The following is a 13492-nucleotide window of genomic DNA, read 5'->3' as shown; positions in this document are numbered from 1 at the left end:
CCACTGTGGTGCAATATTTTATTTTCTACTTAACCAAATCAGTGTTCACAGATAAAGTATTTCCTCACCAAAAACTCACTAAGCTGGTGGAGCCTTTCAACTGAATTCCAAACCTCACGAGAATTATCTATTGGCATACTCCACTGTTTATCAAACTTTTCAAGTGCCAGTAAAATATCAAACAAGAAAGATGTTTTAGTCACAGGATAATGCCACTTCTGATTGCAGTGATGCTGGTAACACATCTGTGTGGTAGTCAGATGAGCTACTTCAGTCAGAATTAAAATTAAGTCAGTCTTCCAGTAATTACAAAAAAAATACTTGGGTTTTTTCTCTTTGCTATGCATTATGTTAAATTTATATTCTAAGGAGAAAATCTATCACTTAGAAATGTTATGGAGCAAGAAAATTATTTATTACACAGGCACAATTAAACCACCATATATTGTAAAATTTAACCTCAAATGCTGTCTAGCTGCTGTCTCCCTCCAAAAACAGCTTTACATATTAAGAATGTATTATGTTGAATTATATTCAACATTGTGAATTGAATATAAATGTAGTAAGCTTTTATTAAACACGTTACAGATTTTCAATAAAATGACAGCTATATAAAAAACATATTACTAAATTATGAAGGCAGTATTTTTGTGTCATAAATTTGTGCGATTTGTCAGTTAAAGAAAATTTGCAAGTTTACAGGCTGTAATTAGTGGGGTGCCGCACGGATCGGTGCTGGGGCCTCAGCTATTTACAATCTATATTAATGATTTAGACGAAGGGACCGAGTGTAATGTATCCAAGTTTGCTGACAACACAAAGCTAGGTACGGGTGCAGAAGCATTGTATAAGTACAGTAGCATAGTGGTTATGTTACTGGACTAGTAATCCAGAGGCCTGGACGAATAATCCAGAGACCCGAGTTCAAATCCCACCACGGCAACTAGGGAATTTAAATTCAGTTAATTAAAGTAAAATCTGCAATTAAAAAGCTAGTATCGGTAATGGTTACCATGAAACTATCAGATTGTCGTAAAAAGCCATCTGGTTCACTAATGCCCTTTAGGGAAGGAAACCTGCCATCCTTACCTGGTCTGGCCTATATGTGCCTTCAAACCCACAGCAATGTGGTTGATCCTTAACTGCCCCTTGCAATGGCAGTTGTACGATACAGCTAAAATAATAAAACCCGATGGACCACTAGGCACATGACAAAGGCAAACCAAGCCCAGTCGACCCTGCAAAGTCCTCCTCACTAACATCTGGGAATTTGTGCCAAAATTTAGAGAGCTGTTCCACTGACTAGTTAAGCAACAGCCCGACATAGACATACTCACCACCATCCCAGAGGTGGCAGCACAGTGATATACAGTCAGGAGGGAATGGCCCTGGGAGTCCTCAACATTGACTCCTGACCCCATGAAGTCTCATGGCGTTAGGTCAAACGTGGGCAAGGAAACCTCCTGCTGATTACCACCTACCGTCCTCCCTCAGCTGATTAATCAGTTCTCCTCCATGTTGAGCAACACTTGGAGGAAGCACTGAGGGTAGCAAGAGCGCAGAATCTATTCCGGGCGGGGGACTTCAATGTCCATCACTAAGAGTGGCTCAGTAGCACCACTACTGACCGAGTCCCAAAGGACATAACTGCCAGACTGGGCCTGCGGCAGATGGAGAGAGAACACCAACACGAGGGAACAACCGACTTGACCTCATCCTCAACAATCTATCTGTCCGTGACAGTATTGGCAAGAGTGACCATCGCAGAGTCCTTGTGGAGACGAAGTCCCGTCTTTACACTGAGGACACCGTCTATCATGTTATGTGGCATTACCACCGTGCTAAATGGATAGATTCAGAGCAGATCTAGCAGCTCAAAACTGGGCATCCATGAGGCGCTGTGGTTCGGCCTCCTCCCAAGATCCCCACCATCACAGAAGCCAGTCTTCTACCAATTCTATTCACTCCACATGATATCAAGAAACAGTTGAGTGCACTGGACACAGCAAAGGTTATGGGCTTCAACAACATCCCAGCTGTAGTGCTGAAGACTTGTGCTCCAGCACTAACTTCACCTCTAGCCACAACATTGGCATCTACTTGACAAAGTGGGAAATTGCCCAGGTATGTCCTGTCCATAAAAAGCAGGACAAATCCACTCCAGCCAATTACCACCCCCATCAGTCTAGAAACAGAAAACTGGAGCCATTCCGTAGGCCATTCAGCCCTTCAAGCCTGCTCTGTCATTCAATATTATCATGGCTGATCCTTTATCTCAATACCATATTCCCACTCTCTTCCCCATACCCCTTGATTCCTTTTGTGTCTAGAAATCTACCTAGCTCCTTCTTAAATATATTCAGTGATTGGCCTCCACAGCCTTCTGTGGTAGGGAATTCCACAGGTTCACCACCCTCTGAGTGAAGAAATTTCTCCTCATCTCAGTCCTAAATGTCCTACTCCCTATCCTGAGACTGTGACCCCTCGTACTGGACACCACAGCTAGGGGAAACATCCTCCTTGCATCCAGTCTGTCTAGCCCTGTCAGAATTTTATATGTTTCAATAAGATCCCCTCTCATTCTTCTAAATTCGAGTGAATACAGGCAGAGTTGACCCAATCTCTCCTCATACGACAGTCCTGCCATCCCAGGAATGGCCAGGACTACTCGGCTCCAGACCTCATTACAGCCTTGGTCCAAACATGGACATAAGAGATGAATTCCAGAGGTGAGGTGAGAGTGACTGCCCTTGACATCAAGGCAGCATTTGACCGAGTGTGGCACCAAGGAGCCCTAGTAAAATTGAAGTCAATGGGAATCAGGGGGAAAACTCTCCAGTGGCTGGAGTCATACCTAGCACAAAGGAAGATGGTAGTGGTTGTTGGAGGCCAATCATCTCAGCCCTGGGGCATTGCTGCAGGAGTTCCTCAGGGCAGTGTCCTAGGCCCAACCACCTTCAGCTGCTTCATCAATGACCTTCCCTCCATCATAAGGTCAGAAATGGGGATGTTCACTGATGATTGCACAGTGTTCAGTTCCATTCGCAACCCCTCAGATAATGAAGCAGTCCGAGCCTGCATGCAGCAAGACCTGGACAACATCCAAGCTTAGGCTCATAAGTGGCAAGTAACATTCAGCCAGACAAGTGCCAGGCAACGGCCATCTCCAAGACAGAGTCTAACCACCTCCCCTTGATATTCAACGGCATTACCATCGCCAAATCCCCCATCAACAACATCCGGGGGGGTCACCATTGACCAGAAACTTAACTGGACCAGCCATATAAATACTGTGGCTACAAGAGCAGGTCAGAGGCTGGGTATTCTGCAGCGAGTGACTCACCTCCTGACTCCCCAAAGCCTTTCCACCATCTACGAGGCACAAGTCAGGAGTGTGATGGAATACTCTCCATTTGCCTGGATGAGTGCAGCTCCAACACCATCCAGGACAAAGCAGCCCGTTTGATTGGCACCCCATCCACCACCCTAAACATTCACTCCCTTCACCACCAGCGCACCGTGGCTGCAGTGTGTACCATCCACAAGATGCACTGCAGCAACTCGCCAAGGCTTCTTCGACAGCACCTCCCAAACCTCTACCAGCTAGAAGGACAAGAGCAGCAGGCTCATGGGAACACCACCACCTGCATATGTTCCCCTCCAAGTCACACACCATCCAGACTTGGAAATATATCACCGTTCCTTCATCGTCACTGGGTCAAAATCCCGGAACTCCCTACCTAACAGCACTGTGGGAGAACCTTCACCACACGGACTGTAGCCGTTCAAGGCGGCGGCTCACCACCACCTTCTCAAGGGCAATTAGGGATGGGCAATAAATGTCGGCCTCGCCAGCGATGCCCACATCCCATGAACAAATTTTTTTTTAAAAATCAGTCTGGTGAAACTTCACTGCACTCCCTCTATGGCAAGGATATCCTTCCTCAGAAAAGGAGACCATAACTGTACACAATACTCCAGTTGTGGACTCGCCAAGGCCCTGTATAACTGCAGTAAGACATCCTTGCTCCTGTACTCAAATCCTCTTGCAATGAAGGCCAACATACCATTTGCCTTCCTTAATTTATTTTGTTAGCCATGGTTGGTCCACAGCTTGCTGCACCTGCACTTTTGCTTTCAGTGACTGGTGTACAAGGTCACCCAGGCCCCTTTGAACATCAACATTCCCCAATCACTATTTAAATAATACTCTGCCTTTCTGTTTTTCCTTCCGAAGTGGATAACTTCACATTTATCCACATTATACTGCATCTGCCACGTATTTGCCCACTCACTCAACTTGTCTAAATCGCCTTGAAGCCTCTTTGCATCCTCCTCACAACTCACGATCGCACCTAGTTTTGTGTCATCAGCAAACTTGGAAATATTACATTTGGTTCCCTCATCCAAAATCATTGATATATATTGTGAATAGCTGGGGCCCAAGCACTGATCCCTGCGGTACCCCACTAGTCACTGTCTTCCACCCCAAAAATATCCATTTATTCCTACTCTCTGTTTCCTGTCTGTTAACCAATTTTCAATCCATGCCAGTATATTACCATCAATCCCATGTTCTTTAATTTTGCACACTAACCTCTTATGTGGGACTTTATCAAAGGCCTGCTGAAAATCCAAATTATCCACATCCACTGGATCTCCCTTATCTATTCTACCAGTTATATCCTCAAAAAACTCCAGTAGGTTTGTCAAACACGATTTCCCTTTCATAAATCCATGTTGACTTTATCTAATCCCACTGATATTTTCTAAGTGCCCTGTTATCACATCCTTTATAATAGACTCCAGCATTTTTCCTACTACTGATGTTAGACTAACCGGTCTGTAGTTCCCTGTTTTCTCTCCCTCCTTTTTTAAATAGTGGGGTTACATTTGCCACCCTCCAATCTGCAGGAACTGGTCCATAATCTATAGAATTTTGGAAGATGACAATGAATGCATCCACTATTTCCATGGCTACCTCTTTTAGTACTCTGGGATGCAGATTATCAGGTCCTGGTGATTTATCAGCTTTCAGTCCCATTAATTTCTCCAGCACTTTTTTTTACTAATACTAATTTCCTTTAATTCCTCCTTCTCACTAGTCCCTTGGTTCCTTAGCATTTCTGGGAAGTTATTTGTGTCCTCTTCTGTGAAGACAGAACCAAAGTATTTGTTTAATTGCTCTGCCAATTCCCTGTTCCCCATTATAAATTCTCCCGTTTTTTGACTGTAAGGGACCTACATTTGTCTTCACTAATCTTTTTCTTTTTATGTACTTGTAGAAGCTTTCACAGTCCACTTATGTTCCTTGCAAGTTTACTCTCATGCTTTATTTTTCCCCTCTCAATCAATCTCTTGGTCCTTTTTTGCTGAATTCTAAACTGCTCCCAATCCTCAAGCTTTCTACTTTGTCTGGCAACTTTATATGACTCCTCTTTGGATCTAATGCTATCCTTAATTTATTTTGTTAGCCATGGTTGGTCCACATTTCCTTTTGTGTTTTTGTGCTAGAAAGGAATGTATACTTGTTGCAATTCATGCATTCGTTCCTTAAATGTTAGCCATTGCCTATCCACCGTCATGCCTTTTAATGAAGCTTCCCAATCTATCATAGCCAACTCACTCCTCATACCTTCGTAGTTTCCTTGGTTTAGATTTAGAACCCTAGTTTCAGATTGGACTACTTCACTTTCCATCTTAAGGAAGAATTCTATCATGTTATGGTCATTCTTCCCTAAAGGACCCTGCACAACAAGATTATTAATTAACCCCTTCTCATTGCACAATACCCAATCTAGGATAGCCTGTCCTCTGGTTGGCTCAACGTACTGGTCTAAAAAACCATCTCGTACACAATCCAGGAATTCATCCTCCACAGCACTATTGCTAATTTGGTTTGGCCGGTCTATATGCAGATTAAAGTCACCCATGATTACTGTAGTACCCTTGATACATGCATCTTCAATTTCCTGTTTGATCCCATCCCCTACATTACCACTACTGTTTGGAGGCATATAAACAACTCCCAGTGTTTTTGACCCCTTGGTGTTTCTTACCTCCACCCAGACTGATTCTACATCTTAATTTTCTGAGCCAATATTGTTTCTCACTATTGCTGTGATTTCATCCTTTACTAACTGCCACCCCACCTCCTTTTCCTTTTTGCCTGCCCTTCCTAAATATCGAATACCCTTGGATATTCAGCTCCCAGCCTTGGTTGCCCTGCAACCATGTCTCTAATTGCTATTATATCATATCCGTTTACATCTATTTGCGCTGCTAATTCGTCTACCTTATTACGAATGCTTTGTGCATTCAGATACAGTGCCTTTAGATTTGTCTTTCTAATATTTTTGTACTATGACCCTATTTGTCTTATTACCTGGACCCTATTTTGTTGTCTTCTGTTTGTACGCTCTGCCCCTTCCTGACACAATCTGGTTATCCTTACCCCAATCACTTTCCTGCGCTGCTTCTTTGTCTTTTCTCTTTAGCATTCTAGATTTCTCTCCACCGGGACCCTCATTCCCCCCCCTCCCCAACCCCACCCAACACCCCCCTTATTTAGTATAAAGCCCTATCACCTCCCTAGTTATTTGATTCGCTAGAACTCTAGTCCCAGCATAGTTCAGGTGTCGTCCATCCCAACTGAACAGCTCTCTCTCCCAGTACTGGAGCCAGTGCCACAAATCGAAACCCATTTCTCCCACACCAATCTTTGAGCTACGCATTCATCTCCCTGATCCTATTGACCCTATGCCAATTTGCTCGTGGCTCAGGTAATAATCCAGAGATTATTACCTTTGTGGTTCTGCTTTTTAATTTAGTCACTAGCTGCTCAAACACACTCAGCAGAACCTTTTTCTTAGTCCTACCTATGTCGTTGGTACCTACATGGACCATGACAACTGGATCCTCCCCCTCCAAGTTCTTCTCCAGCCAGGAGGAGATGTCCTGAACCCTGAACATAGCCTTCGGGACTCATGCTCCTGGCTACAGAGAACAGTGTCTAGCCCCCTAACTATACGGTCACCTACTACAACTACCTTCCTTTTCACTCTCCCCACTTGAATGGTTTCCTGTACCACGGTGCCATGGTCAGTTTGCTTGTCCTCCCCGCAGTCTACTCTCGATCATCAAAGTGATGGAAGGTGTCATCGACAGTGTTATCAAATGGCACTTGCTCATCAATAACCTGTTTAGTTTGGTTTCCGCCAGGACCACTCGGCTCCAGACCTCGTTACAGCCTTGGTCCAAACATGGACAAGAGAGATGAATTCCAGAGGCGAGGTGAGAGTGACTGCCCTTGACATCAAGGCAGCATTTGACCGAGTGTGGCACCAAGAAGCCCTAGTAAAATTGAAGCCAATGGGAATCAGGGGGAAAACTCTCCAGTGGCTAGAGTCATACCTAGCAAAGGAAGAAATAGTGGAAGGCCAATCATCACAGCCCCAGGACATTGCTGCAGGAGTTCCTCAGGGCAGTGTCCTAGGCCCAACCATCTTCAGCTGCTTCATCAATGACCTTCCCTCCATCATAAAAAGGTTAGAAGTGGGGATGATTGCACAGTGTTCAGTTCCATTCGCAACCCCTCAGATAATGAAGCAGTTCGTGCCCACATGCAGCAAGACCGAGACAGCATCCAGGCTTGGGCTGATAAGTGGCACGTAACATTTATGCCACACAAGTGCCAGGCAATGACCATCTCCAACGAGGGTCTAACCACCTCCCCTTGACATTCAATGGCATTACCGTCACTGAATCCCCCACCATCAACATCTTGGCGGTCACCATTGATCAGAAGCTTAACTGGACCAGCCACATAAACACTGTGGCTACAAGAGCAGGTCAGAGGCTGGGTATTCTGCAGTGAGTGACTCACCTCCTGATTCCACAAAGCCTTTCCACCATCTACAAGGCACAAGTCAGGAGTGTGATGGAATACTCTCCACTTGCCTGGATGAGTGCAGCTCCAACAACACTCAAGAAGCTCGACACCATCCAGGACAAAGCAGCCCGCTCGATTGGCACCCCATCCACCAACTTAAACATTCACTCCCTCCACCACCAGTGCACCATGGCTGCAGTGTGTATCATCTACAAGATGCACGGCAGCAATTCGCCAAGGCTTCTTCGACAGCACCTCCAAACCTGCGACCTCTACCACCTAGGACAAGGGCAGCAGGCATATGGGAACATCACCACCTACACGTTCCCCTCCAAGTCACACACCTTCCTGACTTGGAAATACATCGCCATGCCTTCATCATCGCTGGGTCAAAATCCTGGAACTCCCTTCTTAACAGCACTGTGGGCGAACCTTCACCACACGGACTGTAGCGGTTCAAGGCGGCGGCTCACCACCACCTTCTCAAGGGCAATTAGGGATGGGCGATAAATGCTGACCTTGCCAGCGCCACCCACATCCCATGAATGACTAAAAAGGTGGCAAAGTAAGCTGTGAGGAGGACAAAGAGTCTGCTGAGGGATATAGACAGTTAAGTGAGTGGGCAGAAAGGCAGCAGATGGAGTATAATGTGGGGAATTGTGAGGTTATTCACTTTGGTAGGAAGAGGAGGAACAGAATATTTTTTAAATGGTGAGAAACTATTAAATGTTGGTGTCCAGAGGGATTTGGGTGTCCTCATACACAAAATACAAAGTTAACATGCACGTACAGCAAGCAATGTGGAAGGCATATGGTATGATGGCCTTCATTGCAAGGGGTTGTAAGAGTGAGGAAGTCTTGCTGCAATTGTACAGGGTTTTGGTGAAACCACACCTAGAGTACTGTGTATAGTTTTGGTCTCCTTACCTAAGGAAGGATATACTTGCCTTTGAAGGGATGCAACAAAGGTTCACTAGACTGATTCCTGGGATGAGAGGGTTGTCCTGTGGAGGAGAGATTGAGTAGAATGGGCCTATACTCTCTGGAGTTTTGAAGAATGAGGTGATCTCATTGAAACATAAGATTCAGAAAGGGCTTGGCAGGGTAGATGCCGACAGGCCATTTCCCCTGGCTGGAGAGTCTAGAACTAGGGGGCATTGTCTCAGGATAAGGGGTCAGTCATTTAGTACTGAGACGAGGAGAAATTTCTTCACTCAGTTGTGAATCTTTGGAATTCTCTACCCCAGAGGACTGTGGTTGCTCAGTTGTCGAGTACATTCAAGACTGAGATCAATAGATTTTTGGACTCTAAGGGAATCAAGGGATATGGGGACGGGCAGGAAAGTGGAGTTGAGGGCGAAGGTCAGCCATGACCTTACAGAATGGCGGAGCAGGCTCAAGGGGCCGTATAGCCTACTCCTGCTCCTATTTCTTAGCAGTCAATTTGCTCACAGCAAGATTTTACAAACAGCAATTGGATGACTAACCAGTTAGTTTTTTTTTGGTGATGCTGGTTAATGAAGAGATATTGGCCTGTACACCAGGAGAACTCTCTCCTCTTTGGATAGTGAATTTGGTTGTTTAGCACCCATCTGAATCACAGGAACTAGCAGAGAGGACCTTGGATTAACATCTCCTCTGAAGGAGAACACCTCCGACAATGCAGCACTCCTTCAATGTTCCACCAAATGTCAACCTTGATTATGCACTCAGGCATTGGAGTAGAACTTGAATCCACAACCATCTGACTCAGATGCAAGAGTGCTATCTCCTGAACATGCTTAAGGGTTACATATTTGCAAGGCTCAATCAGACGGTATTTCTGACAGAAGAAAATTAAGTTTAAATTTAACTTTGCATTCTGGAAATGGTTGTTCTATATCAGGATGATCACAACTATTCACCTGTTCTCAGACTCATTTACAGAGTGCCAAATGGCACAGGATGATGTGGGAGTGCTGAATGCTCTCTCCATTTCAGCATAACAGAAAATGACATTTTATTGCAACACTATATTGCCCTACAAAGAGGCAGTCCTTTTACACTGCTTTCTCACCTTCCATTGGTGGATACAAGTTTTCCTCCTTCCCTTCAAAGGCCCTCATGCAGGGGTACAGTTCTATTGTCATCAACTACCTTCCAGTATCTCACTCAAATGTCCATTCTTCAGGGCGTGAAACTTTAGGGTGAGTGTCAGCAGGCTATGGGACCTCAGGGGTTTCATAATCAACTCCAATCTAGTCCTCACCTAGCAACCACACATGCAACACTTTCCAGCATAGGACACTGGATATCAAATAGGATTGGGAACCCTGGAAATTTTGCCCCTCCCTAGCATACTATACAGGAGGCTAACTGTAAGGCTATTGTTATTCCAGTTTCCTTGTCTGTAAGGTTTTATTTCACCTTGGGTAGATTTATCAACTAAACAATGGAGTGAGGGCAAGGCTGGTAGATGTCAATTATATGAAGTGTCATAATTTTGAACTAATTGAATCTAAACATGCAACATATTGATTACACATGCCTGTTAATTCCACACTTACTGCTTAAGCAGTTTCCTTAAAATGCAAAGTAACCATCCAATGAATTCAAGCTAAACCTGTTCCGATATTAATCTCCTGTGGAACTTTTGTACATTTCTTTTTGGTAGAATGACAAAGCATTTCAAGAAAGATCGCTTTCTTATACAAAACTCTTGGAATGACTATACCATTAAGGTGCATAAAAGCAAATGACACATAATAGAATCAATTGTATTGGCATGTTTACCTCCAATTTACTAAGTGTCCTGTGGCACTTTTTAGCATTAATTACCCCATCAATAAAACAGACCCTAGAGTGCATGACTAGGTTGCTCAAGCTTTCCCTATGTAACCCAAACTGGACACAGATTTTACAGGTTTAAATGTCACAGCTCGTAACTTTCCTAAAGCCATTGTTTGTTCAATCAAAAACAGGAAGCATCTTCATGTCCTGTTATGCATTGTTATAATAGTTGCTGTTCAGAGAATCATAGAAAGGTTACAGCATGGAAGGAGGCCATTCGGCCCATCGACTCCATGCCGGCTCTATGCAAGAGCAATCCAGCTAGTCCCATTCCTCTGCCCTATCCCTGTAGCCCAGTAGTTTTTTTCCTTTCAAGTCTTTATCCAGTTTACTTTTGAAAGCCATGATTGAATCTGCCTCCATCACCCACCCTGGAAGTGCATTCCAGATCCTAACCACTTGCTGTGTAAAAAAAAAATTTCCCTCATTTGGCAAAAGAACCAATCACCTTAAAATCTATGTCCTCTGGTCCTTGGTCCTTCCGCCAATGGGAACAGTTTCTCTCTATCTACTTTGTCTAGACCCTTCGTGATTTTGAATACCTCTATCAAATCTCCTTGCAACCTTCTCTGTTCCATGGAGAACAACCCCAGTTTCTCCAGTCTATCCATGTAACTGAAGTCCCTCATCCCTGGAATCATTCTAGTAAATCTCTTCTGCACCCTAAGGCCTTCACATCTTCCCTAAAGTGCAGTGCCCAGAACTGGACACAATACTCCAGTTGTGGCTGAACCAGTGTTTTATAAAGGTTCATCATGACTTCCTTGCTTTTGTACTCTATGCCTCTAATTATAAAGCCCAGGATCCCAAATTCTTTTTTAACCGTTTCTCAACCTGCCCTGCCACCTTCAACGATTTGTGCACATATACCTCCAGATCTCTCTGTTCCTGTACCCCTTTTAGAATTGTGCCCTCTAATTTACATTGCTCTCCTCATTCTTCCTACCGAAATGTATCACTTCCCATTTTTCTGATTTAAATTTCATCTGCCTCGTGTCCGCCCATGCCACCAGCCTGTCTATATCCTCCTCACTGTTTACTACTATTCCAAGTTTTGTGTCATCTGCAAATTTAGAAATTGTGCTCTTTTCTTGAGATGGATAAATAGATTGCAAGAAAAGTAGTGGTCCCAGCACCGACCCCTGGGAAACACCACTGTACACCTCCCTCCAGTCCAAAAAACAACTGTTCACCACTAATGTTTCCTGGCCCTTAGCCAATTCTCTACCTATGTTGCTACTGCCCCCTTTATTCCATGGGCCGCAATCTTGATAAGCCTACCGTGCAACACTTTATCAAACACCTTTTGTAAATCCATATACACATCAACTGCATTGCCCTCATCTACCCTCTGTTACCTCATCAAGAAACTCTATCGGAAGAACAAACTTTTACCAAAGAAAAGACTTGCATTTATTCAACCTCAGCACATCCCAAAGCGCTTTATAGCCAATGAAGTACTTTTGAAGTGTAATCACTGTTGTAATATAGGAAATGCAGCAGCCAATTTGCCCTATGTTCCACAAACAGCGATGTGATAATGACTGCATAATCTGTTTCAGTGATGTTGGTTGAGGGATAAATGTTGGCCAGGACTCCGGGGAGAACTCCCCTGTTTTACTTTGAATAGTGCCGTGGGATCTTCTACGTCCACCCGAGGGGGCAGACTAGGCCTCGGTTTAACATGTCTGACTGAGAGTCGAGTGCGCTGCCACTGAGCCATGGTGCTATATAACTGCTGCAGTTAGTAGTTACAGATTGTACATGTATATATTAACTCCAAATAAGCTTTAGTTTTTTTAAACGCCTGAATTATCTAAAGTTAACTATATCAATGTATTTAAAATTTATGTATTTAAAATATGTATTTAAAATGTATTTAAAATATCAATGTATTTAAAACATTTACCTGAGGAAGGAGAAAATCTCCGAAAGCTTGTGAATTTAAAATAAAATTGCTGGACTATAACTTGGTGTTGTAAAATTGTTTACAATGTATTTAAAGATAGGAAACTGCACTATTATTGAATAATAAAATGCAATTTGCAGACCACTTCATAACAATGTATACAACGTAGTCACATATACTGCCCTTAAATGTCTCTTCAGGTTTATTTCAAACCTCTATGTCACAGCAACAGCTCACTTTACCTTGGGGTTTAGAATGAGTTGCCGTTCGTCGTAATGGAGCAGCGCTTTACTGTTAGATTGGGTATTGTTGACGAAGATCTGGAGACAGGGGTAGAGCGACGTCCCTTTGCAATCTGCCCCACATGTGAAAGTGCAATCAAACATCTCCCCGATCTGCTGCAACGACACCACAGTACAGTTGGCAGCCTTGCACTGCATGTTGTTCAACGTGGGGTTTAACCAGCAAAATCCGAGGATGAACAAGGAAACGATTCCGGAAATTATCAGAAAGAGCCCGAGTCTTATGCTTTTATCCTCGGCTTCAGAATACTCATAAGCGACTCTGTTCTTCGCCATGAGATACCTGCTCGATGTAAGGAACTAAAGGCGCTTCTCAATACATCCAAACGTATTACAGACTGTCGCTATCGGCAACGGGTTCAAAAACTTCTGAGAGCCACACAATTCAGCATCGATAACCGGCGGATAAAAGTACTGAATAACTTATTTACTCTGCAGACGGAATAGCCACAATTGTTAATCTTTAAATATAAATTGCAGCCTCTACGTGCGGGTGTTTCTGCTTTCGATCTTCCACTCCCGGTGATCTGGAGCGGCTGAAAGCTACATCTGGATTAGGTA

The 13492-nt window shown here is 44.0% G+C and overlaps 1 protein-coding gene across 1 annotated transcript in view; it reads right to left on the bottom strand.

The window, feature by feature from the left end:
- LOC137334952 (calcium-activated potassium channel subunit beta-4-like) overlaps window positions 1-13492 on the bottom strand; it is a 28374-nt gene extending 14882 nt beyond the window's left edge. Inside the window, exon 1 of the mRNA XM_068000047.1 lies at window positions 12872-13492. Coding sequence (XP_067856148.1) covers window positions 12872-13207 — 336 coding nt within the window. The 5' untranslated portion in view covers window positions 13208-13492. The remainder of the gene's footprint in view (window positions 1-12871) is intronic.

Source organism: Heptranchias perlo, chromosome 18, assembly GCF_035084215.1.
Source record: "Heptranchias perlo isolate sHepPer1 chromosome 18, sHepPer1.hap1, whole genome shotgun sequence".
Lineage (NCBI taxonomy): Eukaryota > Metazoa > Chordata > Chondrichthyes > Hexanchiformes > Hexanchidae > Heptranchias > Heptranchias perlo.
The sequence above is the reverse complement of the archived record's forward strand: the minus strand, read 5'-3'. Positions and strand labels throughout refer to the sequence as shown.